General features: G+C 39.0%; 1 protein-coding gene across 1 annotated transcript; it reads left to right on the forward strand.

Moving 5' to 3' along the window:
- On the forward strand, positions 1 to 25,949 carry nup210 (nucleoporin 210). The gene is made up of 40 exons (XM_044351786.1): positions 1 to 631; positions 947 to 1,086; positions 2,366 to 2,497; positions 3,124 to 3,220; positions 3,496 to 3,646; positions 4,143 to 4,275; positions 4,531 to 4,689; positions 4,930 to 4,998; positions 5,097 to 5,203; positions 5,619 to 5,759; positions 5,890 to 6,027; positions 6,279 to 6,434; positions 6,948 to 7,146; positions 7,544 to 7,689; positions 8,743 to 8,961; positions 9,164 to 9,337; positions 9,696 to 9,888; positions 10,203 to 10,309; positions 10,788 to 10,892; positions 11,408 to 11,509; positions 13,081 to 13,209; positions 13,469 to 13,596; positions 13,682 to 13,817; positions 13,933 to 13,995; positions 14,484 to 14,663; positions 14,788 to 14,868; positions 15,016 to 15,147; positions 15,429 to 15,587; positions 15,985 to 16,076; positions 16,269 to 16,443; positions 17,078 to 17,253; positions 18,896 to 19,116; positions 19,457 to 19,593; positions 20,440 to 20,554; positions 20,744 to 20,890; positions 22,027 to 22,277; positions 22,409 to 22,613; positions 23,508 to 23,627; positions 23,959 to 24,033; positions 24,649 to 25,949. Exons 1-40 carry the CDS (start codon positions 468 to 470, stop codon positions 24,750 to 24,752), a joined length of 5,658 nt encoding a protein of 1,885 aa, XP_044207721.1. The 5' UTR covers positions 1 to 467; the 3' UTR covers positions 24,753 to 25,949.
- Positions 25,950 to 27,303: the final 1,354 nt, after the last annotated feature.

Genomic DNA, 27,303 nt, shown 5'->3' on the forward strand with positions numbered 1-27,303 from the left:
TGTGACGTTTCCTCACTCCCGGCATGCACACTGGAAGTCCAATGGCGGGTATTTGTACAAAACATGCGCAATTTAAGCTATCGTTTGTTAACTGTATGTGTCAATATTAAACTGTGAAATTTGAATTAAGACTCGCTGTATGTTTCGCGGTATTTTCGAGGATAAAGGAAACGAAGAATCTGAGGACCAGAGGACATTGTAACTGTTATTATCACCATGGGGCTGCCTGCCTCTGCCATTGACTCAAACTGGCACTGAGGAGGAAGGCAGTGTGTTGGAGTTGAGGAACAGGTTCAGTAGTGATGTTAGCTCAGCTAATAGCCCGTCTGAGAACTACAACTCCAAAACTATTACACTAATAGATAACTTAATGGGACGGAAGAAGTTTAACTAGGACAGAAACTTAGCTTTCATTCATTCGACCGTTAGTTCAACTGTCAGTAAATCCCCGCTATCTCTCAGCGGAAATGATTCCGTTAAAATTATCAGTGTTGCTATTGCTAACATTAATAATAACCGTTACTGAAGTTAACGGCTCCGCGAAACTAAATATACCTAAAGTGTTGCTGCCGCTCGCCAGGAGTACAAGGATTAACTTCACTTTGGAAGCTACTGAAGGCTGTTACAGATGGTGAGTCTGCCTCAAGCGGATGCATGTCTTGTGAAGTAGTGTCATATTGCATAGGGCATGTGAGGCCACATGGCAGCAACTAGACTGTATGCACTGTAGTCAGGTCATGGCAATTTGTGGAGGGCATAAAACAGCTAAACCCTTTGAAGTAGACATTGATCTTTTCACCTTTTCCCATATATGAAAATGTTATTCCACATGAAATATTTCTTTCAGTGTTAACAAGTCAAAATAAGCTGTTACAGTAGTGAAGATCTGTATAGCTACTACTTAAATTCTGTACTTGACCTATTTATTCTGGTCATATTCTTCCAGGTCTTCCACCAGACCAGAGGTAGCAAGCATCCAAGCTGTGGATGAAGAGAGTGGCAGAGGCTGCTCCAGCAAAGCTGTTCTCCAGGCTCTCTCCACCCAGCCCTCTAGACTGACCAGCATCATTCTGGCTGAAGATGTTGGTAAATACAGTGCTTTTTTAAAAACATTTTTTTTATTTTTTTATAAAGTGTCTCATTCAAGTGCTGTTCTTTTTTTTTGCTGGAGTTAGGATGTGAATCTATGCATAGTTTCTTTAGTTTGTTGCTCCATGAATTACTTACTTATTGTATTAATTACTCAGATAAATCTGCTTCACATGCACATTAGGTAAATAATTCGGCTTGCACATGCAGCCCAGCAGTAATTGATGGATATAAGATACGGTTTTCACATCAGCCTCTGTACAGCATTCAGTTGATTTTCCATCCTGCATCTTGCATCATCATAGTACAAAACGGCACATTTTGCAGTGTGATGATGAGTGTTAGTACTCAAAGTTATGAAACTGTACCAGAGCGTTTGTTCATTTTTTCCATGCTGTACATTGCATTGTTTCTGGCCTGTCACGTTACTCTAGCCTGTTAAGTGTTCTGATTTCACAGAGATTTATGGTAGTGTATATAGGGTATACAGTATACTGTATTGAGTATAGTATTATACAGTGTGATATTAGTCTGTTATACCAACTGTATGGCAATATAAATCTTGAAAATAATCTGAAAAGAATGGGAACCCTGAAATGTGCACTGTTCGAAATGCAGTTGATATAGAAATTAGTTCAGTATGTAAAATGTGCTCTGTTCACTTCAGAGTAGCAAATGTAATGGACAAAAACATACAAATTTTCATTCTCTTGTGCAATACATTCTTCCGTCTTTGTTATTAGGAAATCCTGTGTCATCTGTTGTCTATGCTGCTGTTAGATTGTCACGAATGAGAAGCATTTGCTTTGTAATCAGAAAATCAGACACATTGGCCCTTCTATATATGTCTCAAATGTCTCTTTCAAAAAACAAAACAAGAAAACCCACCTAAAAATGGGGAAAGACTATTTTTGTTCAGGCCATAGTCACTGACTTTGAATGTGGTCTCATTTGCTTAATCTGTTTAGGGTTTACAAAAACATAATCTAATATAATCTATCACGTGTACAACAGCCCTCTTAGCAGCACAGAAAAGCCACATCATTTGACTCGATTGATAACACTAGAGCAATTCTGGCAGGAGCAGGGGAGACTTTATAGCTTTCAATCTGCATAGTCATTTCCATACATGTTATATTTTGTGCCTCAATGTTACTTTACCTTTAAAAGCCAATCCAATTATTTCTGAGCTTCTCCTTGAATGTCCAAAATCAGGTTACGGTACGGTATGAGCAGTTTATGTGATGGGTTTTTTCCCCTCCTCTTCCATTTGCAGTTACAGGGCAGGTTCTGCGCTGTGATGCCATTGTGGACATCATCAGTGAGATCCAGATTGTGTCCACTACCAGAGAGCTACATCTTGAGGACTCACCACTGGCACTCACAATTCATGCACTGGACTCTGAAGGTGTCATACACTGACTTATCACACGATAATGTGATTCTCAATGTAAATTGTTGGTGTTACTGATAATAGTCCCTAATATTGAGAATAATTTACATTGTCCAACAATACTTGTGACTCTATATACTCTACACTTTTTTCTTATTACAAAGAGTCCATGTTAGACTGTTTATTTGTTGCCCTAAAGATTTCTCAGAGAGACTGAGCTGGCTCTAGGCAGTGTTTTCTTTCCCCTCAGGCTACTACTGTGAGGTGGCTGTGTTTGTTCTGTTAGACTAGTTCCATTTAGGGCAGACACACTTAGTTTAATGAGCTGTAGCTACAGTCTGATTCTTTCTGATGATGGCTCCAGGGCCTGGTATTTTGTTTTTGTTTGCTTTGGCCTAAAAGTGCATTTTAGATTCCTCAGATGCGGTAGACTGCACAAGGATAGCAACTATCCTGTAATGAAATGCCTATTGGTTTTGTTCTAGCTAATTCGATTGTCAGGAGCTTTCAGACAGTTGTGCTCAGCATCCATTATATGCTTAAGCATAGTGACCTAAGCCTTGTAACACAAGGATCTTAGATTTCAGGTTTGTGGTTTAAAGAAGTAACATGTCTGACTCTTGCCTTGTTTTATGTTGCAGGAAACACCTTCAGCACCCTCGCAGGTCTAGTGTTCGACTGGACCTTAGTGAAAGATGTAGATGTGAATGGATTCTCTGATTCTTACAATTCATTACGGTAGGCCTCCCTGTGTTAATACTGCTGCTCAAACTCCCCTGAGCTGTCTGCTATCTGATAGTAAACCAAAAGTAAATGTGGACAAAATTACACAACTTAAGCTGATATGCTGATCTTATCATAAAACCACTGATGCAATGATCCTGTTTTTTTTGCCAAATTAGTATGATATTTTTATGTTGCCTCTTGTTTCCTCTTCCTCTTGATTGATCATAATTGACATCAGATGCAAGGGAGCATTTTATTTTGAGTTGTGTGCCTTTTCTCTCCTCAAGGGTACTGAAGTTCTCTGAGTCCACATACACCCCCCCTGGATACATATCTGAGATGGAGCGTGTTGGGAAACAGGGCGATATTATTTTGGTTTCAGGACTGAAAACAGGACATGCTAAATTGAAGGCCAAAATACAAGAGTCACTGTATAAGGTAAGATGTTAAACGGTACCTAAGATATATTTCTTGGTTTTTCACATTAGCATAAAGCTTAAATATATTTTATTATTAGTCACAGACAACTTCAAGGTTCTTCTGCTATGTTTTTAAAAGCTAGTAAATCAGAAGAGTACAATAAACTCTGGTTAAAATGTGCCCTGTGTGATGGCTAATATCCTGAGATGTAGACCTCTATAAAAAGCAAACGATGGCATAATAGTAGTGACAGTTAATTTGTATTTCTGTCTTGTTAAATAATTTGTAGCCCACCTTTCTTGTCATCAGGCTAACCTTTTATTTACCAACAAGTTATTTTTCAACAAAGAGCAAAAAAAGAGTTAGTTTCAGTAATAATTTATAACCGTGTGCAGTTTTCAAATTTGTTGGGTTGATATGTGGCCTCACTGCAGCCACTTCACTCTGGTTGGTGAAGCAGGAAGCTGAAGCTATGTTGCTATGTTGCTCTGTAACTATGGTATCTGTGCCACAGGATGTGGGTGCAGCTGAGGTGAGACTGCTGATTTTAGAGAACATCCTGCTGAGTCCGGCACATGATGTCTACTTACTGGCGGGAACTTCCATCCGATACAAAGTCCTGAAGATAAGACAGGGCACGATCACAGGTCTGACTCTGTTTAGTCATTTTATTTTGGCCATAGCTACTGTTTCTGAAGCTTTATCTAGCACAGTAGTACTATAGCCCCATAATGTTCAAGCATGTTTAGTTAGCTCCCTAAAATATAAGTAAATTTGTTTGGTTGAGTCTTTGATGTCACTCAGAACAGAGTGTGTGCCATTTCCTTTTGAGTTTCAAAGCTCTGTGTAGTGCTGACATGCCAGCTCTTAAGCTAATTTGTGTTTGTCTTATGTTTGTCAAGAGCTCTCTATGCCTTGTGATCAGTATGAGCTGCACCTCCAGAACAGTGTGGTTGGCCCTAATGGAAACCCAGACGTTGCTGTAGCCAGTCTGGATCAAAGCATCTCCACAGTCACGGCTGGTCAACTGGGACACATCAATGTGGTGCTGGACCATAAGAGTATCCTTCTGAAAAATCTCACTTGGAGTCTGAAGCAGTTTTTATAATGGTCTAATATAGTGTACTTTGCCATTACTTCAACTTCAACTGTTATATATAGTCTGGTAATTTGTGTTATTGAACTGCAGCGATGAAGGTGTTGTTTACATCAAGATACATCAAGTCTGAAGCAATCAAATTTATAGCTCTAATTGTTAATGAGTGTGCCTGATTTAATTTTCCTTAGCAGCTTCTATTTAGGCCTTCGAATGCAAGGAGTGTTTCGCCTGCCCAACAGCACTCTGTATGTGGTTGAACCAGGCTACCTAGGTCTGTCTCTTGCTCTTACCGCTAAAAGCATAATGAAAAACATTTCATAATGTCAGTACTGTCAGTGGTATATAGTTAATCTCTTTTCTCTTGTTTAGGTTTTAAAATCCATCCAGGAGACAGTTGGGTTCTCGAAACAGGCAGAGTGTATGATATCCTCATTGAAGTATTTGATAAATCCGGCAACAAAATTTACCTCTCTGATGTAAGTACACCTCAATAAAATGACTAACATTATAGAACTTACATTTTCCTATTTTGACAATGATTGTGGAAGCTAACCATTGCATTTTTGTAAAATTAAGTCTGTTATTTTACATTTCATCATAAAAAAGATGTTGGTCATTTTTAATGCAATGCAGCCTGAAACACATCTAAGAGACATTAGAGAAGGCTGAACCTTCCTGCACCATCCTTTTAGTTTTATTAGCCAATATTTCAAACCATTAGTGAGAAAATGGTCACCCTTGAAACTTTGAAAGTATAGACAAGTCGAAATACACATGATACGTAACCTTAAAAGATTACCTTATTGTATGTTATTTATATATCTATACGTATGGCGATACATACTGTAGACAGTAGTTAAAATGTCTGTGCTGTTTATTCTGATTTGGCAGAATGTCCGTATTGGCACTGGTTTTCCTGTGAAGTACTTTGAAATCCTGGAATCTTCTCTGAATGGATCATATCATCGTGTCAAAGCACTCAAAGAAGGCCTAACTCTCATTAATGCTACCCTAAGAGCCGTTGTGGACGAAGTGAGTTTAATTGCATCTCTTTAATTGTGCATTTCAGCTGGATCATCATTATTGCATTAACCTTTTGCCCCTTTGTTCCACATCAGTAGAGAGAGCTTGATCATTTCCTGTGGCCTCTGCTCTGTTTCAGAATGGAAAGGTCCATGCACTCGCCAATCCAGTCCACAATGAACAGGATGTCGAAATCTATAACCCTATAGTTCTTAGTCCTAGCATTCTCACATTTCCATGGCAGCCCAAGGTTGGAGCTTATCAGTACACAATAACGGTAATTATTCTTGATTAGAATGCATGAGAAACTTTGTGGTTGAATGGCTTTTAATCGGTCATAGAGTGTCAAATGTCGAGCATATGACGCCCTTTGTATGAGACAGTGATTTTATCAGTTACTCTTATTCATACATTGCTACAAAACTCTAAATTAAGGTCATTTTACCACTGAGTCTGGATATAAGATCAAAAATGAGAGGTGTAATTCTATAGCACATTATGATTCCTGTTCTCTGTTGCTTGTGACAGGCGACAGGAGGGAGCGGAAATTTCAGCTGGTCTTCTTCCAATACAGCTGTAGCCACAATGACGGTGAAAGGAGTGATGACAACAGTCAGTGACATTGGCGTCAGCATAGTTTATGCTCATGATTTACGCAACCCACTACACTTTGGCCAGATGAAGGTAAGTTCACATGGAAAACTGACACATTGTTAAACACAAAGTGCTTTAATAGTTCAGCATCATGGGTTTTTGCACCAGAGTATTTAAAAGCAAAACATATTAATTTGCTTTTAGGAACTGAAACAATTTCAATGTTCAGATTCGGGAGAGCACAAACAGCTCTTTGGGTCTGTTCATTCTTTCTTACTTTGCTTGTTGCTGCATTTTTTTTGTTTCATCCTGCTTCTTCCATCTTAAATTTTTATAAAGGTTGTTAGTTGTCATATTTAATGGAAGCATTTTATTGACTTGTGGAGGTCATTCTGGAAAATTAAAAATAAGACAGATAATTTCCAAAGTTGCATTATTATCAATCGTGAAAACATAAAATTGTGATACATCATTAATCTATCTAACTTCATTATATGGCCATAAAAGTAATGATATATTACAGCTAAGTTGCAGTCTTATAGCTTGAGTCTACTCATTTTACTAACACTTTTGATACCTCTTTGATATTGTTTTTTCCCTCAGGTATATGTTGTTGAACCTGTGGCGATGGACTTCGCTCCTTGCGCGGTAGAGGCCAAGGTGGGCACGGTTCTCGATCTGCCACTCAGGATTTTTGGCCTGCTGGAGGAGGTGGAGGATGAGCGTGTCATGTTAAGTGACTGCTCCCACTTTGACCTGCAAGTTGAGGAGGAGAACCATGGCGTCTTCCAACTGCTAGACGGTGAGTCCAGGTCCAAGGCAGAATTAGATTGTGATTGCAATAAATGTTTGAGGCTTATATTAGAAGTATAAAGGCTAAATTCAATAGGATACACTTGTAGTGGCCTGTATGGGCACAGTCCCCTTTAACACTGAAGCATTTTTAATTGTGGCTTTCAGATCATCATTACAACCTTTTATATCCTTGAAAGTTGCTCTGTTTGCAAGGTCTATAAGTTTTTCATTTTGGAATCTTGTATTAATAATTAGAAGAGCAGAGGGAGCTGGGACAAATAATAAGACCTCCCTGTACTTTAATGTGGTTTAAGATAGGAAGATAAATGAGTTTGCCTGTGTGAACAATTGTGGTTATTTGTTCATTGTCAAATTGCATCTCTTTTGGCTTCCTCCACATCCAGGGAGACTGGCTCCAGGCCAGCAACACTGCAGTGGGGTGAGAGCCAAGGCTCTGGCCCCTGGGTACACTATGCTTTCTGTCAGCTACACCCACGGCAACGTTCACCTCAGCGCCAAGATCACCATTGCTGCCTATCTTCCTCTGACGGTGAGTCCAAAGGTCTCGTCCTTCCGGGATCTTACTCATCATGAACTTTGAGTCATATCATTTTGCCCTCTTTTACACATAATGGATATTTCTCAAGGCCTCAAAACTAAATGTCCAACTGCTAATTTCCTTTTGGGTAATTTTCAGTTGTTTATTTGATATCATACCTTACACATTTTCTTTTTGAATGCTACAAGTCATCTGCAGGGTGTAGTAATCTTGAACTTTACCTGAATTCTTTGTTGTGATTTTCTATTATTCTCTCAACTCATCTCAAAGCACCAATTAGCTTTTGTCTTCTAAGGAAACAAACCCACTCATGCACACCCCTGCGCATTCATACACACAGTCTCTCCTTACAACCAAGGCAGAACTGCGATGATCATCTAGTGTTAAATTTTCCCCCTCTTGGGTTTCCTCTGTGCTCTATGCATTTTAATTATGCATTATACACTTGCTACGCTGATTTGTTTTCTACGCCTCAACGCTACTACTGCACAGGAATGAAATTGACTTCAACTGTTGTGAAAGAATACAAAATTCAACAGTGTGACATGTGTTATGATGAGGTGACCAAATCCTCCTATCATCAAACATCGAATCACTCCTGAACCACAGAAAGTTGTGGTTTTCCTGAATATTACATCCAGGTTATGACATGCTGTTTGATGTTTTTTTTTTTTTAATCATGAGTAGTATTCTTCAAAATATTGCTGACATTTTTGTGATGTTTTTCCACTTGTGTTGCCCTGGCAGCTAAAGATTGACCCAATTTCTTTACTGTGTGATACTGTGTATTCCAGCTTAACATTTCCGCATCTGACTTCCTCTTAACACTACAATTGCCAAGCTGATATAAAATAACACCTGGTTTCATTTTTCAATTGAAGTATCTTTCCCTTTTGCTTTTTTGCAGACATACTTTCTGTGTTATTAGATTTTAATCCCCAAAATCTGTTGACATTTTGTAAAGTGGAAGCCTTTCTTCCTAAAAGTGTTATGCTGTAACTGTATGAACTCATACATTTCATTGTAAAATACTGTTTTGGACAGGCGATGGACCCTGTATCTGTGGCGGTGGTGACTCTGGGATCATCTAAAGACATGTTGTTCGAGGGCGGGCCACGGCCTTGGGTTTTAGAGCCGTCCAAGTTCTTCTGCAATTTGCGTGCTGAGGATGAGGCCAGTGTGAGCCTCACTCTGATCAGCCCTTCATCTCACAACTATAACCAGCACTGGGTCAGAGCAACATGCAGGGCCCTTGGAGAGCAGGTAGGATCTACTGAAATCATATTTTTTCTATTAACAATTCATGCCTCAGACTAAATAATCTGCCTATGCATATTCACATCACCACTGTGTACACAGGACTATCCTAAGTGTATTATTGTGATGGTTTAGAAAAGTACAAGAAATACAACTATATAAATCTGTCATCAGCTCTTTACTGAGTTGTCATTATCTTATTCTTCAGGTGCTGGAGGTGATGGTGGGGAACAAGGCCAGTGTGACTAATCCTTATCCTGCTGTGGAGCCGGCAGTGGTGAAATTTGTATGTGCTCCTCCGTCTCGCCTCACCCTGGTCCCAGTGTACACCAGCCCACAGCTAGACCTGACCTGTCCACTTCTGCAGCAGAATAAACAAGTGGTATGTGTTCATATCACAGGGTCAACAAGCTGCTCCTTGCTGTGTTTTACTGCATATATTTTGTTTTGTAACATAAATATTTGTTCTGTATTGAATACCTAGCTTTTATCCTTGGCTGAAAGCACTGAAGAATGTAATTTTGATGTTTGTAAAATGCTTTCAAAAAGTAGACAGCAAGCTTTGTTCAAAAAAAGACACCTGTCATTGAAGAAAGCAACATCTGCCTAACAAAAGGATTGTTGAAAATAATAACAAATTATAATTTCTGTTAGATTATTAAAAACTAGTTTTATCTTAGTGATGATAATGATTAATGATGTTTGGAAAATGAATTCGTCACATAAACACCCTTTTTTAGGTACCTGTTTCAAATTACCGTAACCCCATTTTGGACCTGGCTGCTTTTGATCAACAAGGAAGAAAGTTTGACAACTTCAGCTCTCTGAGCATATCGTGGGAATCGACCAAGTCGTCCCTGGCCAGTATTGAATCCACTGTGCCCATGGAGCTTCTGCTGTTAGAGGATGGCAACAAACAGATGAAACTTCACGGTACAACATTGCAACTTGCCTTAAACCTTTTGTTGATGCTTTGTGTTTTGTTTTGTTGTTAAGAGAGTGGGTGGTTGGCTTAGCTTTTCTCTTTTGTTTAGACATTTGGAAAGTAATTAGGAAAAAAACAGGAGAGAAAAATCTGGCAGGATATAATTCTTAGGCAGCGGAGGCGGACAGAATTATCCATTCAACTATTACTGGGAATACATTTCTGTTGTGTTTTCCTTTCTATTTCTATAGATTAGTGATGGCAAAAAGTATTGATTGCTGTTTGTGTAATCTTTTTTTTTTTTTTTTTTTTCCTGTGGCAGGACGTCAAAAAGTTCTTGTGCACCATCAGACAGGGATTGCTGCCATTAAAGTGATAGCTCGGGGTTACCAATTTTCACATCTCGAAGCAGCCAAAGTTCCAAGTCCAGTAAGTGAAAACAATGCCTCAACCAATACAACATGTTTTTAAAAAAAGTTTCACTTCCTCTTAGAAAGCAGAAGCAGCTGTATCAAACAGTCTGTTTTTCATTTAACTGTCGAATTGTGCCAGTAATGATGATGATGATGATGATGATGATACCTGAGCGATCAGTCTCCTCTCAGTCTCAACACTAACACTGACTGATATTCAATGGCTGTGTCTTAACACCCACCTATTCAAAACACATGTAAACTGATAACAATTGCTGACTATCCCCCAAAGCTGTCATGATGCATTTCCTATTATGGTAGCTTTACAGACACTTTTGAACATCTTAATATAATGTTGCCCTTCAGATCTGCTTAAGCTTTTATTACCTTTTATTTTCATCTATAATCTATAGATTAGCTTTTGCCTTCCTTATGGGGGAATACTAGCTTGTATTTACATTTGTAACTGTAGCACTTCTCCTTCCTCTGGACAGTATGACACTCTGACTCCCGCCTCAGCTACTCTGGAACTCCTGTTGGTTGAAGATGTGAAAGTTTCTCCTGATACAGTAACCATATACAACCACCCAGATGTGCGGGTAAGAGATACATTTAACAGTGCAGTGGTCTCACATATGCATTACTGATACATACTGTCTTTTCATGGCTTGTTTTACTCAGAAAGTGTTATTCAATTTTATATTTCATTATAAAGGGAATTATTTAGTCTTCATTGCAAAACAAACAAAAAAAAAACATTTCTTTATTGATACAATTGATTTAAATGTTAATGTTTTTGCCCCAAATTCCCTGGAAACATGTATGTCTTGCTCTCCTCCCTCCATGGGCCTCCCTCTCCTAATCCTGTGTGATATAGGAGCAGTGTTTAGCAGGTGTTGGGGTTAAATAACAGCTAGTGACCTGTGTAAGAGGATTTTGGGTGTGAGTGTGGTCAGAGGTCCCTTTTAATGTTACATGCAAGGCCATCTGGCTGTCAGAAAAACATGACAGTGAACTGGAACGGTTTCTAAATAACCCCCAAATATGGAATTATTTTGTTCATTTAATCATTTTCAGCACTGTCACAAAGCATTGATTGGATTTTGTCTTGCAGGCGAATCTGGCCCTGCGAGAGGGTTCAGGGCACTTTTACGTCAATACCAGTGTTAAAGGGATAGCAGACGTGGTATTCCAGGAGGCCCAAGGAACAGCTCAGGTAAGAAGGAACATCTGGACTGTGTTTGTGAGGGATTAGCTCAGAGGAATATAGAACTGTGATGACTGAACAACATTCTGTATAATTTCCAAGAAACCTTATAGGGTCATTCTATACCAACTCACCTCCTAGTTCAAGTCTTGGATTTTCAAGACATGTGGAAAACTATTTTTGTGATTCTTTGTATGCATATTCTAAGCCCCACCAATTCATTTTTCACTGAACTGGGTTGAAATTTTGTACTGAACATCCAAGAAACCCCAGGGATAATTTGCAACATGTATTCATGTGAATAGTTGTTACTAAAGAATTTTTAATTTTCAAAAATTAATATCACTAGTTTTTCACTTTCTTGCAACCAAATTTTGATTCTGTGTAGTATTAATATAGTTCTATAGTATCTAGAAGTTATTTGGGCCTGCATAATTCCTACATAATCATTAAATAGTTTGATATGATAGTGAGATCATGAAGACCTGCTCTATTAGAAAAGCCTAGAAGAAGAAGCCAACTGTCACAAGTTTCAGTTTGATCACATCAAACTGCTTAATGATGAAATTAATTATGATTGCACTCTTTTGTATACTTATGGGTATTTTCCAATCCATTTTGCAATAATCCACCCAAACCTGTTTCAGGTGTGATTAGCTTTATTGTTTTCTAATGATACTAGTTGATGATGTCAGAAATCAGTTCAGAAAGATTTGAAACTGTGAAACAATATATGTGTATTGATCTAAGGAACTAAAGTTAATATTTTGTCCAGACACATGGAACAAGATGACATCATCCAGTATGCAACAAACCAACCCATTACAAGCTTTAAATTGCAAATTTCCTGAATCCAATGAAAAACAGATTCAGTAGGTATCACACAGCGATAGAAAACCTTGAAGTCAACATAGTACAAATATCCATCTATGAAATAAAACCACAGAATGTAATATTACAGCCAGTGAAAAGTACAAACAATTAGCTATTTTCAAACAATTATTAAATGATGAAGTACTATAACATCTTTAAATTTTTTATATATCTGCAATGAATATTAACGCTTTCTCATTAAAAAAAAAAGTTTCAAGGAAATTAAAATAGTCCTTGGGAAAATATACAGACAATATCTTTTAAAGGTGGGTTTTTCAGCTTTAAAAGCTATATGTAGCAAGATCTGTGGCACTCAATTTTTTTATGCAGGACCAAATAACTTCCAGATGGGATAGAACTATATTAATAATACACAAAATCAAAATTCGGTTGTGAGAAAGTGAAAACTAAGAATTGCAAAAAAAAATTTAGCTCTGAGGGCCAAATTTGAACTGAAAAAGTATTTGGAGTAGAGCTACGGGATTTTGCAAGGTCCTATGAATTAAATAGAAGTTTTTACATGAATTTTTTTTGGGAAAATCCATGACATGAACTAGGAAAAGTTCTGAATTCTGGGTGAGTTGGCATGGAATGACCCTATAGTTATTTTTCTTAGTTGAATGATGTGCAGGAAAGATAAAAAATGCATAGAACTGAGATTTTACCAATGAAAACATGTCTTTGATTTGTTGTGTTCGTGTGCCCAGGTTACTCCCGTCCACCCAGGTGTGGTGAACGTGATGGTTCATGATCTTTGTCTGGCATTTCCAGCACCTGCCAAGGCCACAGTACATGTTTCTGATATCCTGGAGGTTTATGTGAGAGTGGTTGACAAGGTCAGTTTGAAGCCCCATAATCCCTCATCATCAAGGGTCCAAGCACTGCTTGACTAGATGATCCCTATTATCAGTACCACACATTCTTTAAATGCCTCACTGACATCTAAGCACTAAATATGGTTGTCCTCTTTTGGCTCTTTCCTTCCCAATTTTCATGAAACTCAGCCTGTCTTGAATTACCGTCATTAGGTTGGCCCTGCCTGTGAACCAAAATGAGTATTTCCCTAATTATGTGTGTCATTCATCTGGATTACAGGTGGAGATTGGCAAATCTGTAAAAGCTTATGTCAGAGTCTTGGATGATAACAAGAAGCCTTTCCCAGCCAGCTATTTCCGTTTCATGAATCTAAAACTCAACGCTGCTTCTGCAATAGTCTCTCTAAAGTAAGTAATGTGAAACTTGTTGTTTGGGTTAAATATGTGAGAACATGTAAGGTTTTATGGAAATTTCTAAACGTCTCCTCTGCAGATTTGTATTGGAGTCCACAGAAGAGGATACTGCAGTTTTCGTGGTGAAAGGTGCCTCTATTGGTCAAACCACTCTGTCAGCTGTTGTTATGGATAAAAATGGGAGAAAAATTGCGTCTGCACCTCAACAAATCGAGGTATAATTTTTGTGTGTGAATTTTAAAAGTGTCAGATGTAATTATGACTCTTGCATATGTTTCACATGCTGTGCCAAAGATGTAACTTTTTTTTTTTTTTTTTTTTAAATTCTAGGTATTTCCACCATTCAAACTCATCCCAAGGAAAATGACTCTGTTAATTGGGGCAATGATGCAGGTATGTATAATATTGATGCTTGGACTCTCTCTAGAAACAGCTGGCTTCAGTTTATCTTGCCAGAAGACTTCATCTGGTCCTTATTCTATCTTCCAAAAGAGCCCTCTGCCAGGACTCTTCTGGAAGATGACGTTAGCCTAATTGCTCTCGGTTTAAGCATCCAGCTCGCCTTTCATTTGGCTCAACTCATGCTCTAATTAGAAAGCATTTACCAGCTATCCAAGAAGCTTCCTAATTACTGAACATTAAACTCTGTAATATACAGACACCACACATTATTTATGTTGGATCTACATTTTTTTCTAATCTTGAGTAGTTTAATACAGAAAGGATAATAGCTTTCAGCAAATTAATGTCAGACCCTGAAAAAATATTGATTATAATGTCTGTTGTCAAGATCACTCAAGTAAGAGTGATACTCATATTTTTGGGGGTTTTTTTTCATCTTTTCCTGCTCCTTCCCTTTTCATTCCTGCTGTCTTTTATAGATCACATCTGAAGGTGGCCCTCAGCCTCAGTCCAATATCCTTTTTTCCATTTCCAATGAGAAGATCGCCTTTGTTAACGGCATGGGTCATGTCAGGGGTGTTACTATTGGTAATGTCACTGTGACTGGACTGGTCCAAGCTGTTGATGCTGAGACTGGGAAGCTAGTCGTTGTGTCTCAGGTAAATATATATATATATATATATATATATATATATGTGTATGTGTGTGTGTGTAGAGGAAGTGAACTAGTGTATGGCTGGCTTAGCTTTCACAGATGAGAAACTTACTCTTTTGTGTCCTCAGGATCAAGTAGAAGTTGAGGTTGTGCGTTTGACGGGCATTCGAATCAGAGCACCTATCACAAGAATAAAGACAGGAGCACAGGTACGATTGTTTACAGCATAAATAATGTCCCCAAATCGAAGCATTACCGTTTACACTTGCGCTTAACTGGAAGAAAAAAGTTCATTAGTCACTAAGCTCGATATTATTCTCACTGATTTCCTTGATTCATCTTGTTTCCTTTTCTAGATGCCCGTATATGTGATGGGTCTTACCATTAGTCAAACACCCTTCTCCTTTGGCAACGCCGTACCTGGTCTCACCTTCCACTGGTCCACCACCAAGAGAGACATCCTGGATGTTCAGTCAAGACACAGTGAGGTATCCTGCACTCAGGGCTTCTGCTCTTAGATTTGATATCACATGCCGTTTCTGCTACTGAACCATTCCTATTTTTGGCTCCTGTTGTCCCTTCGATCTTTTTATCAGATTGACAAGATGTGCTGTCCCTGCATTACAGTATGATTAAAAACCAGCATCTGCCATGTCTCTACTTTCCTGTCAACCTCTGCCTCGTCCCTGCTTCCTCATCACTGTTGCCTTTTTATTTAATTTGCTGCTGCTATTTTTGCCATTCTCATAATGGTGCCTGTCTCCTTCAGGCTAACGTGGAGCTCCAGTCAGAGCACAACTTCGGCATGAGGGTGACCGGAAGGACGAGAGGGCGGACAGGACTCAAAGTGGTGCTCAGAGTTAGCGACCCCATGGCTGGACAGCTAGTGGACAATCTGAAGGAGCTCAGTGATGAGATTCAGATCCAGGTACAACTCCCTTTTGGGGGATATGCCACCCAAAAAAAGCATGGTTGTAAACATCTGTGTGTTCTAAGTACCAATGTGATCAGGTGTTGTAAATGTATGGAGATATTTAGTAAAGACCACTTTTATGGACTACTTTGCTTATCGTGATCATGTCCCGCTGCTGCCTCTTCAAAATAGAAAGAAAGCTGGTGTTAAAGGCAGCAGAGCACCGAAGTTGCTGAGCATCGGAATATCTGAAGCTGTAAACTTTGTCAAGTGATAAGACTGCAGATTAGTTAGAGCTGAATGCATCAAGCTTCAAACTGCATTAAACTATGACATGTCACTAGTGCCAAAACATCAAAGAATGATTAAAGCCCTCTAATAATTGGAGTTTCAACATTTTGCTTTGATCAAGGTCTATGACAAGCTGCACATGCTTAATCCCGAAGTAGAGGCTGGGGAGATACTGATGGCTCCGAACTCAGCCCTGAAACTCCAAACTAACAGGTGAGTTACGATTGCCAGCAGGGTGGAGGGTTTTTTTTTTGTCTTTTGCCTCCATAAAGCTGTTCTCTAAATGCACGTGCAGAGAAAAATATGTAGATATTTCCCACAAATGTCCCAGAATGGGGAAAATAACAGAAACGTGCACATAACTCAGAGCACCTCGATGTGATTGTGTTTTTCTGTGTGTAATAGGGATGGTGTGGGTGCACTCTCCTACCGGATGCTGGATGTTCCTGACCAGGTTGTTATTGCTCAAGTTGATGATAAAGGCCTCATCTCTTCTGGCTCTCTCACTGGCATCTCCTCTCTGCTGATCACCTCACAAGAGACCTTTGGTGTCAATCAAACTCTCATCCTTGCTGTGAAGGTCAGTTTGAGAGCCACTGTATGAAAACGGTTACAGATTTTTGGGGATTTAAAAGCAGTATGCGTTGGATATTTACAGTGAAATCCCTAACTGAATACTGAATTATTAGTAGTTTTTGATTAGAAAATATGACAAGATGCCTTATGGAGTTAGAAAACAATGACTCCCAAACAGTAGATGTTTGGAGAATGTTAGTTCAAGCAACTTGTCCACATATAGGACTTTCTCATCTACTGTACATCTAGGCAATTTTTTTATTTTTCAGTTGGGTTTTGTATAGAACACACACAGCTCGTGTAATGAAAAGAGATGACTTTTTCTGGTTTTTATTTAAAAAAACGAAGTAATGGTTAAACGTGAAAGCAGTGTTTGGCCCTAACAAGAATACATGAGAGATATTCTGCTGTTGGTCTTACATTTTCTTTGTATAAATATATTTGGCATGTCCCATACCCATCATTCTGAATCATGAGCTACCTGATTTGTTGTTGTTGATCTCCTACTGGCTAATGCTCAGCAGGCTGTTGTATCGCCACTCAGTGATGGTTAACTGCAGCACTGACCCTTGAAATGACAGCTGACATTATTCCTGCAGTTAATGAGTGCAACACTGGTTCTTTTCTTCATTCTTCAGGTGGTGCCTATGTCCTACGTGCGCTTCAGTACCAGTCCAGTGCTCTATACGCACACCAGAGAGAGCCTGAAAGCCTTCCCCCTGGGCTTAGTGCTTACCTTCACCGTCCACTTTCATGCCAGCACTGGAGAGGCCTTACACACCTCCAACTCCCAGCTCACCTTTTCCACTAACAGGTCAAGCACCACACGACGTATAAGGGTCCTTAAAGGCTCCTCATTATGTTTCGAGTGTACAGCGTGGCACAAAAAGTTACACAAACATAGTTGATACATTCATAAACGGTTTGATTCAGTGAGTGAAACATGACTTCTAGACAGCCAGAGGAGGGAGGAGGATATGTTTCGCAGTTTGTTTAGTACCCCAAGGTTGAAAAGCTATTATCCTGCTGCTCTGGGCTATATATATATATACAGAGAGAGAGAGAGAGAGAGAACCAAGGTCTCTCTTTGAGTGGTCCATTTGTGCAAACTCATCCGGCCTTGTATGACCTAATGTCTCCCACTATTTCAAATTCTTCCAAACATGTCAGTTCAAGTCACAAACTACTTTTCTTTCACCAGCTGAACAGAAAATGTATTTCCGTTGGCATGCGGTTTTCCATCATTGTTCTCTACATTGTTGCAGCGTAAACATGGTAACGTAGTATTGATTTTTAGATCTTGACTTGAATATATTTCACATTTTATGATATAGATCCACACAAGATATCTCCTGAACACAGTATTTTCTATGCTTGGCCAGTGATGTCATACATTGTACAATTCCTAAACATGCCAATAATACTCGACTCTTTGTTCAGACTCTGTGCATTTATATTTGTACAGTACAACAAGCGTAGTTGAGGTCATGGAAGGGTTTAATGGCCGGCTCTGCTTAGAGTTTGCAACATTAATTTACGGGGCTCTTCCCTCAACCTCATTTCAGACGGAGTTGTTTCCATCTGAGTGAGTGAGCTAAATTAATGGGAGTGTTAGGCATGGAGGTGCATTGCTGCGCTCCCAACAAGGGACTCCCTCATCTGTCTGCACAGTAAATTGATTTTATTACCTTGTACTCCAGGTGCTGACAGACAATTTTAGGGGGAAAGTATCAAAATCAGAGTGGTAACGGGCTGATAGTATTGGGACTAACAGGGCTGTCCTGTGATTAGATCCTTTTGAGTCTCCAAGGAAGCGGTTGGATTTTACTGGTATCTGAACTGGCGGCAGTTCAGCCGTATTTGTTCAGAACAGATGCTATTGAGATGGAGGCAGAAAGAAAACGATAAATACAATTGATTGCAAAAGTGTTGCATCAGGAAATAAAACACTGAACTGAGGAATATGACATTGTCTTTCAAAACTCTCTTAATGGCTTAGTTTCTTCTATATTTTTAAAAGTATTGGTCAAATTATCTGTTTACCAAGTTCTTTACTATATTTTTCTCTCTTACAGTATATTTGTATTGATGTTTATGTTGTTTGTGTTCCCAAAATATACATCTATGCTTAAAATAAACATCCTTGTTTTGATAGAAAACAGAAAGGATTAGGAAAATGTAATGATAATTCATAGTGTCATTTTCTGTTAGTTCATGTACACGCACTGCTGAGGTTCACACATCCAGTGTGTCCCAGGCATTAGCTTCTTTAGTGATTATTTTTTCTTTATAGTGTACAAAATTAAAAAAGTAAATTCTAAAAGAAGAGACCAGAGAAAAAGATAAACCAGCACAATAGTTAATATATTGGTTACCTCTATACCACTTTATGATTAGTTTATTAGCAATAAATAATAATTCCATAATGTAACGTGTACCTTTGTTCTGTCCTGCAGAGATGACCTTGTGCAGGTGGGGATTGGGCCTAGTAACAACACTTTGACAGTGAGGACAGTCAACGTAGGCCTCACCCTTCTTGCGGTGTCAGACAATGAAAACACAGGCGTGGCGGACTATGTTCCAATACCTGTGGAGCATGCTATCCACCCACCTGAAACCCACAGACTAGTGGTGGGCGATGTGATCTGCTTCACTGCCCAGCTCACAAGCCCAGACGGTGAGAGCTCTATGTGCTCTTTAAGCAACAGACATACTCTATTGTGTGTAAAAAGATCAGAAAATCACTATTTGGAACAGACAGGATAAAGAAAAGCATTAAAATGTTGGCTTTAGATTTGGCCCTTAATGATGACAGCCTAGTAATGTATTATCTGCTTTTGTGTCCTTCCACAATATTTATGCAGTTAAATTATTTCTTCCTTGTGATTAAGTGGCATTTAGTTCTTCTCTTGGCTGAGGAGATCCCTACATATTTTACCTTGTGCATTAGAAGTAGTTTTAGTTTGGCAAAGTGTACATATTTTTAAAAATCAAACATTATCTTCCCTTTTCTGCAGCTGTTCAGGGCACTTGGAGCTCCTCTGCTAATAATGTGCTTCAGATTGACCCTAAAAGTGGCGCCGCTGTAGCCAGAGACTCCGGGACCGCTACTGTGTATTACGAGATACCTGGCACATTGAAAACATATAGAGAAGTATGTTATCTTAAGACAGCAACTACTATCTTAGCTGCAGTGACTGCTGCAGCTAAGACAGTAGAGACTCACTGACTAAGTGATGAAGCATGAAGTGTACTCTGGTATATATATTTTTTCCCGATAGTCATGGCTGTGATGAATGAGCTACAAGAAACAGATTGAGTGTTCTAATTATGCAAAGGGAACACCGCTTTGGTTTCTTTATATCCACTGTCGACACCTCTCTGTTCTCCAGAGATTTTGATCTTCTCCACCAGTGCATCACACTGCATCAATCCTTCAGCAATATATCATAATGAGAATAAAAGGTGTATCTATCATCACCTCTCAGTAACACATTGTTTCTGCCTAACGTGTGCACGTGTGCATGACATGACTGCTGTTGAGATTCTCATACATGATGATGGAGTATGGAGAGGATTAATTGGCTATCTCTTAGTGTCACCGTATTCTATCCAGTCATGATCCTGCTGAATGTAACCTGCAATTTTATATGAATATTTCCTATTAGTGGAGTGAGAATTGATGAAATTTGGTGCAGGGTATTTTATCTTAAATAGAAAGGTGCTCTCACTGCTCACAAGCATTTTAATGAAATGAACTGAATGAAGATATGTGTTTTGTTTATCAGTGTGAGTGGAGACATTGATAGAGGTAGCAGTAATGTAATATGAAACACTCAACTGTGTTTTAATTAGTTTTTGTTTTTTTTCCCTGACAGTCTGATTTGATTGATGCAAACAATTAATTGTGGATGTAAATTATAATGTGACTATTCCAAGCGCACTCCTGAAACTTCTCGGGATTGATTGGCTGTTTTCCTTTCCCTGTTTGGTTCTGTAGGTGGTAGTGGAAGCAGCAACAAGAACGGCAGCTATGGCGCAGGCTACACCGATCAGGAATGGCAAAGAAACAAAAGTCCATCTCACTACCAGAGAAGCAGGAACCAACCTCATTGGTACTGAGCTGACTCAGTTTTAGCGAAGCATTAGTTTAGTTCCTCTTTGTAACTGACCTAATAAAAAAACCGAAGACACATAAATAAAGTAATGTCAGAATTAATAATATATTTTTTTTAATTTAATAGCTTAAGTGTGTAATGAAGCATAAAGATTTGATCTTATTGATGGTGTGCTTTACCCTGCAGGAACCTGCTCCCCCGTCCAGACTGAAGCTATTTCTCAGTTAAAGCCGGAAACGTCTGTCAGCTGCCATCTCAGCTTCACTAGTGAAGCTGTTGATTTCCCTGCTCATGACGTCTTCAAAACACACACCAGCTTTGACGCCAACATCGGTAAGGCTGATTTGAATTCAGACAAATCATATAATGCTTCACAGTGAGTCTGTTAGATATAGACTGTGTGCTTTTTGACAAATTATTAAATTGTTTCATTATGTTCAGGTGTGTCAGATCTTATGTGTTTACAAACTGTACTAATGTAACCTTGATTTAGATCATTGTTTCCCAACCTTTTTGGATTGTGACCCGTTAAAACAAAGCAATGTCTACATGCGACTCCTCGTCACAGGTCACCTGACATGAGTTGTGAGCAGTTCCACCAAAGAGTGAAAGATTGTTCTTTTGAAGGATTTTAGAGGCCTTATGTATCCAGTACTTCATAAGGAAAAAAGCAAAAACTAGAGAAAAAGTTCATATAATTTAATGCCAGTGAAATATGTTTTCTTACTTATTTGTTTAATTTCACTGTGACCACCAGGTTTGGAGCCACTGATTTAGATGATTAATGTAAGTTAATTAATCTGGGAGTCATACAGTAGCAAGTTTCCAGTGGTTTGGATCATGGTTTGCACCTTTTAAATGTTAATGAACATTCAATTAGCGCCACTGAGTTTGATTGTTTTGACATTCACATCGTTTTTCTAGATATTAGAAGCATTCAGTTATCCAACATAAAACTACTACATACTTTTAAACCCAGCCTAGGCACAGTGTTTATGCGTATGCTCTGCACGAAGGGCAGGAAAATACTGCTTACAAGGGCATAATCAATACCTGCATTGCCCATGGAATGTATATAGCTGGGACTATAAAAGTTGTCCGGGTGATGTATTGAGCTGAGGAGACTCTCTGTTGCTTGAAAGCACTGGTCTAATTGTGTTTGGGGTTTGGGACTTCACCCCAGTTGTTTGCTTATCGCTGAGGGAATCCACAAGGCTGTACCCACTCAACTGAATACCACTGAGGTCTTAATGGGAGCATATGATAGTGAGAAGGACCTTTCCTCACAAATTCAGAGATTAAAACTGAGTGGAAATATATATTGCTTGACACTACATTGAATTTTTTAAGTTGTCATCCTCAGAAAAGCAGAAATATTAAGCCATGATGACATTTTTTCTTGTCCCAAATGCACACATCAATAATTTATCTTGCCCTTTCCCTTTTACCTCTGTCCATCCTTGCCACAGGCCTCTACACATGTTCCATGACCTTGCAGCCAATGACTGACCAGCAGAGTCGTGTACTCAGCATATCCATGACCAACCTGCTGGTGAAGGCAGGCCTGGAGGGCACTGTTTTCTCTGGGGAACAGGTCAGCACCACGCTGCCTATAGAGCCAGGCCTCTACGCTGACCAGACTGAGCTGCTGCTCTCCAACCTGCACCCATCAGCTGAACTCACAGTCTTCGGCCCGTCTGCTGCCCTGTCCGACATGAAGGCAAGAAATAACATTGTTTCTGGTTGAACTGTAATAAAATGTAACATTTTACTGCTATTATGACCCATGTTTCAATAAACCTCCTTGTAAGAACAAAGACATGCACTGAATAGACTTTCCCATATCTGTAGGTGGTGTCTACCTCTCCTATCATTGCTATCCAAGAGAAGGAGGCAAGCCACGGCTTCCCCAGTTTCTCAAAGTACATCATCAACGCTGTGGACCTTCAGGCAGCAGCCTCTGCTTCTATTTCCATAAGCAGTGCTTCCTCCGGCCAGAGCCTCGCCATCCCGGTCTCTTTGATTCATGTGGCTGATCCCAACGCTGCCATACAAGGTCGGTTATCCTTTCAGTGCAAATGACAAGTCACCGTGCCTCGAGCCGCAAGGTCAGGTTGCTTTAAGTGTATTGTATGTGTAAGGTTACAGGGAAGGTAGTAGGGTTGTCACCTTCTCATAAAATTTCATTGCGAATTCCAACTAGCACGTAATTTGTTCTAATTAAAATGAACACAACCCACATAGGCTGATCCTGAAGTACATTGTAAAATCATCATTGTTCCATTCATTCCCAGTACCTAATGTTACTGTAAGGTAGTTGGAGCAAAACCGCCTTAACTTTATTCATAATTTTTCCATCTGTGAATCCAAAATGCTTTCATAGATTACATCCCAGATGGTTTGATTATCTGTTCAGCACCGCTGGCTAGTTTTCTGTATTTTGCATTAGCAAATATAACAACAATTGCCTAATTTTCCGAGGGCAACAGGGCATGCAATGGGTCAGACAGAATTTTAGCAACACCCCCGCTGGAGTACAGGGCACAACCTGTTGCATTTATACACTGAGGATTTTAAATTCAAACAGATGATTACAGATAAATATTTAAATTTTCCCCACATTTGAATAGTAATTCATGAATTTCCAAAAGGAAGTGGCAGCCCTAAAAGTTAGTCATGAAATATAAAAAAGGGAACCTGAATGTAGCCATTTCACTGCAATTAGTTTAACAACTTAAGCTTGTTCAATAATATTCTGTCATCTGTATGAAATAAGCACATATACATGGCAGATTTTCAATAACCATCATTCCATTCAGATTTAACTACCGTCATAACAAGCGTTGTTATCCCCCGGTGCAGTAGCTAATATCTGTTAGTGTTGTATGTTTTCAGCACTTTGAAGAGGTTTTGACAGGCTGTTATCTCATCCGCTGCTCTCTCCCAACAGCTGTTCCTCCAGTTGTTAATATGGAGGGGGGGCACTCCCTGCACAGCTTCATAAACTGCTACCAGATGATGTTCTTCACCCTGTTTGCTCTGCTGGCTGGTACCGCTGTCATCATCATCGGTGGGTCACCGCACGTTAATTTTTTAGTTAATTTGTGTCCGTTTCTTTCTTTGTTAAATGAGGTTTTAGTTTTGTTAGTTGTGTTTAAGTTTCTAATGTTTTTCACTTTGATTGAGACAAAGGCAGCTAAAACAAATGCTGTTTTTTCTTTTTGTCAACTTTCCAACATTGTAATAGCTGCTAGGTCAGCTCGTCTTTGGTAACATAACAAAACATAAATATTCCTTGAAAAGTCAAGTACTGTCATACCAATCTTTGTTTGTCTTGTTTTTGATATTGAGCTCTTCAAACACTGTGACGATGTGTTTTTAATGTTTTTCTCCTCTTGCAGTCCTCCACACAAGGTTCTCTCCACAGCAGCAAACTTATCACCCTACTTTAATCCAGGGTACACCATCCATCTCAGGTAGGACACAGTCACTGTGACACTGTACTGCTACAGCTATAAAGAAAACATTAAAGCATACATTTAAAGGCATATACCACTAAACATCAGTTCAATTTTTTTTATATATTTGTTCTCTATCTGACTTTGGTCTTTAATCAGTAAAGTTTGTTCAACCCCTAAATCGGTGACGCCATTAGGCTGTAAAGCTCCACTGAGAATTAATTAGTAAAGATAGAGGAGGTGTCTGACGATGTCCACGACAATTTTCTGGCAGTCAGAATAGATTTTTTGAAGAACTGCTGCTTCTCCCATCATAAATTAAAGCTCATTTGGATGTACAGGTGAGCAAAAAAGCATTGTATCAGTCCCCAAGTCTCCAATTTATTTTGAATGAAGCTGCTCTGTGTCACAATTTATAGCCTGTGCTCTGGCTGCTACAGTAGGTTCAGAGAGATTTATACATCTTACCAATACCAATTAGGCTTTCTAATGGTAACCTTTATACCAAGTGATATTCCCTGTTTAAATTCTTGCATATTTGTCCAACTTTAACTGCTACTTTGGCAACTGAACTGCTTCACTCTTTCCTTGTTTATAGTTTTTTACTCAGTGCTACATTTGGCTCTGTTTCAGGTTTAGACTCTCCAGTATCGAACTCCTTCAACCACACGATACCCAGGAGGGACCCAAACAGCAGCCCCAGGTTGCGTCTTTATTCTCCAGACTACAAGTCCTGATGAAGCCCTCTGTCTGGTCTCTATTCTTCAAAAGTGGAACACCACAGGCCATTAACGCATATTGAATGTGCCTCTCTCCCTCAGGATGAATGCTTTGGGATATGACTGCAAAATCTCAGTTTCACTGTCTTCAAGTGTTGGAACAAATGCTTAAAAGAAACTTAATTTTCAGAATAGCAGATCAGTTAAGAGCTGCAAGATTATAACAGGGCTATTTTCTTTGTGTGTACGTTTTTGTGTGGAAACAAGTTTATATATGGTATATACTGTATGTGTGTTTGTGGTTTGTGAGTGAAATAGTTTTATACGAGACCACTCTGTTATTAACTGACATCTTTGAAGTGTTTTGAAGAGTGCAGAAAAACCAAATCCACTAGTTTGTGCTTCACTAAGGCTTCTTTATGTGTTTGTTTGACATTTACTTGTTTGCTACTTATCATATTTTTTGTCACGTGAAATTTAGTAACTCAGGATGAAATACATTCTTGTATGACAGAAAGCAAACTTTAACTTGAAAATGTTGAAAATTCTCTTTATGTTGTAGCATTTTGTGAAAATTTTGTTCAATGAAACCGTCCTCATAGGTTATGAACCCTTCAAATGTGCAGAATCCTAACCGGGAAAAAGGTTGGTCTTTTTCTTTTCTTGGGCATTTACGCGGGAAGTAAACTTCCTGAGTAGTCATCATTACTGTGTTTTTGAGCCAAAGTACATGCAGCTCTTGCCTAATTCATCAATGTGAAACAGTTAAGGAATGTGAATGTCACTCATTTTTTTTATCCAGTGTTGCTTCATTGCAAAAGCAATCAAATGTGACCTGGTCTCATTTTCTGAAAAATGTCATTTTTTTCAGTTTGTTTTTACCTGCCCACATCTCCGGGACGAGATTACTGTAGCACTGATTGAAATGCTGAAACATAAAAGTACGACTTTGATTTAAATGGGATATTTTTGTAATTGAAGAAAAATTGTTGACAAGGAATTGTATTTATGTTAGCTAGTAAACCTCTGTAAGAGGAATATGTGTGACGATCAAATGGTCTGTGCTCTTTTTGCTGTTTTTTGTGTTAAAGTTTCATAGTCATGCCTTACAATCATATCTGAACAGCTTTCAGCACATAACAGAGAAATACATTTGTTTGCCTGTGTGAATACGCTCCTGCCTTTGCAAATTAAAGTTTTTACTTTCTAAGTTAAGCATCCGTCTTGTCAAGTAAATAATACCGTATGTACATGACCATCAAAAACATTTATAAATCTGTCTTGAGCTGAAATATTAAGATAAATTAACAAAATAACATTCAACAGACAAATAAGCAGCTTCCCACACGCTGTCAGTTTAACAGACGTTCTTGACAGATGAAGTCATAGAGCATCTTTTCTTCTCTGAATAAAAGTACAGATGTAAATCCAGACTGAACTAAATGCTCAGTTGCAACACTGAATCTGTCACTCACACCCTCTCAACCTGCAATTTTCTGCTCTTAACATCCCTATGAATTAATTTTCTGCATCGGTGCTGCCTTCATTTATCTAGTCCTTCATACATATTGTTTCCCGGCTTGCTACATTTAGTTGACATTTAATCTGTGTTATTCCATTCAGTATTGTTAATGTTTAAGGTCAAATGCTTTTACAGTTTAATTCACCGTTTTATCTGCACTAGTTCTACATTTTTCATTCTTTTCTCTGTTTTACTGTGTTTAAGTACAAAAAGTAAACTTCTTAGTTAATAAAACACAAATTTAGCAGGATTATTTTAGCAAACACATTGATTACTGCCTGCAAAATAGAACTATAATAATGTAAGGGAAGAGCAGTGTGTAAATATATAATTTCTATTCATAGGAACAGGTGGTTCTGTCTGAATTCCCATCTATCCCTGAGCCAGTACACACAGGCAGAGGGGATTAGGGAGGGTGTCTTTCTCTCCCGCTCCCTGAGGATGTGTAAAGGTCTGAGACCACTGATCAAATATCTCCCATCTGTCTGTGACACTGCTCTGGACTGTTGTGGAGGGTCCAAGTCACCTAGCTCATTTGTATGCCCTCCGCAGCCGCCTGCATGTCAGCAACTGCTACACAATCTTGAGTACGGTGAGCAGACTAGAATGCGCCCTACAGAGTGTTTTACCACTAACAAATATGGATGTCGTGTTTTCATTTTTAGTAATTCTAGGGTCTGTGGAAAAGATGTTGACAAATAAAACCCACTGCTGCATGTGAAAATTATCATTAATTCCCACATGCTCCTTATTTCTCAGTGGAGGTGAAAAGCAGACAGAGCTTCAAGTCATGCCTGCGAGGTGTTAATGAAGGAACTCAAGAAGACCAGCTGTGTGGCTCTTGTAGGGCCACAACAGGGGCTCAAAAGGTATTCTTAAAATGTTGGCTGGCGTAGGCAGAGAAAAAAGATGTTAAGTGGTGTGATGTGTAAGCAAACACACCGGCTGATTGGCTATCCACTTCAGAAGCTGCTTTTAGGAGACAGCAGCAGCAGCAGCAGCAGCACACTAGTCTTGATTTACTGTCTGCTTCAGTTAAAATGAGAT

Source organism: Thunnus albacares, chromosome 5 (genome assembly GCF_914725855.1).
Source record: "Thunnus albacares chromosome 5, fThuAlb1.1, whole genome shotgun sequence".
NCBI classification, from domain to species: Eukaryota; Metazoa; Chordata; class Actinopteri; order Scombriformes; family Scombridae; genus Thunnus; species Thunnus albacares.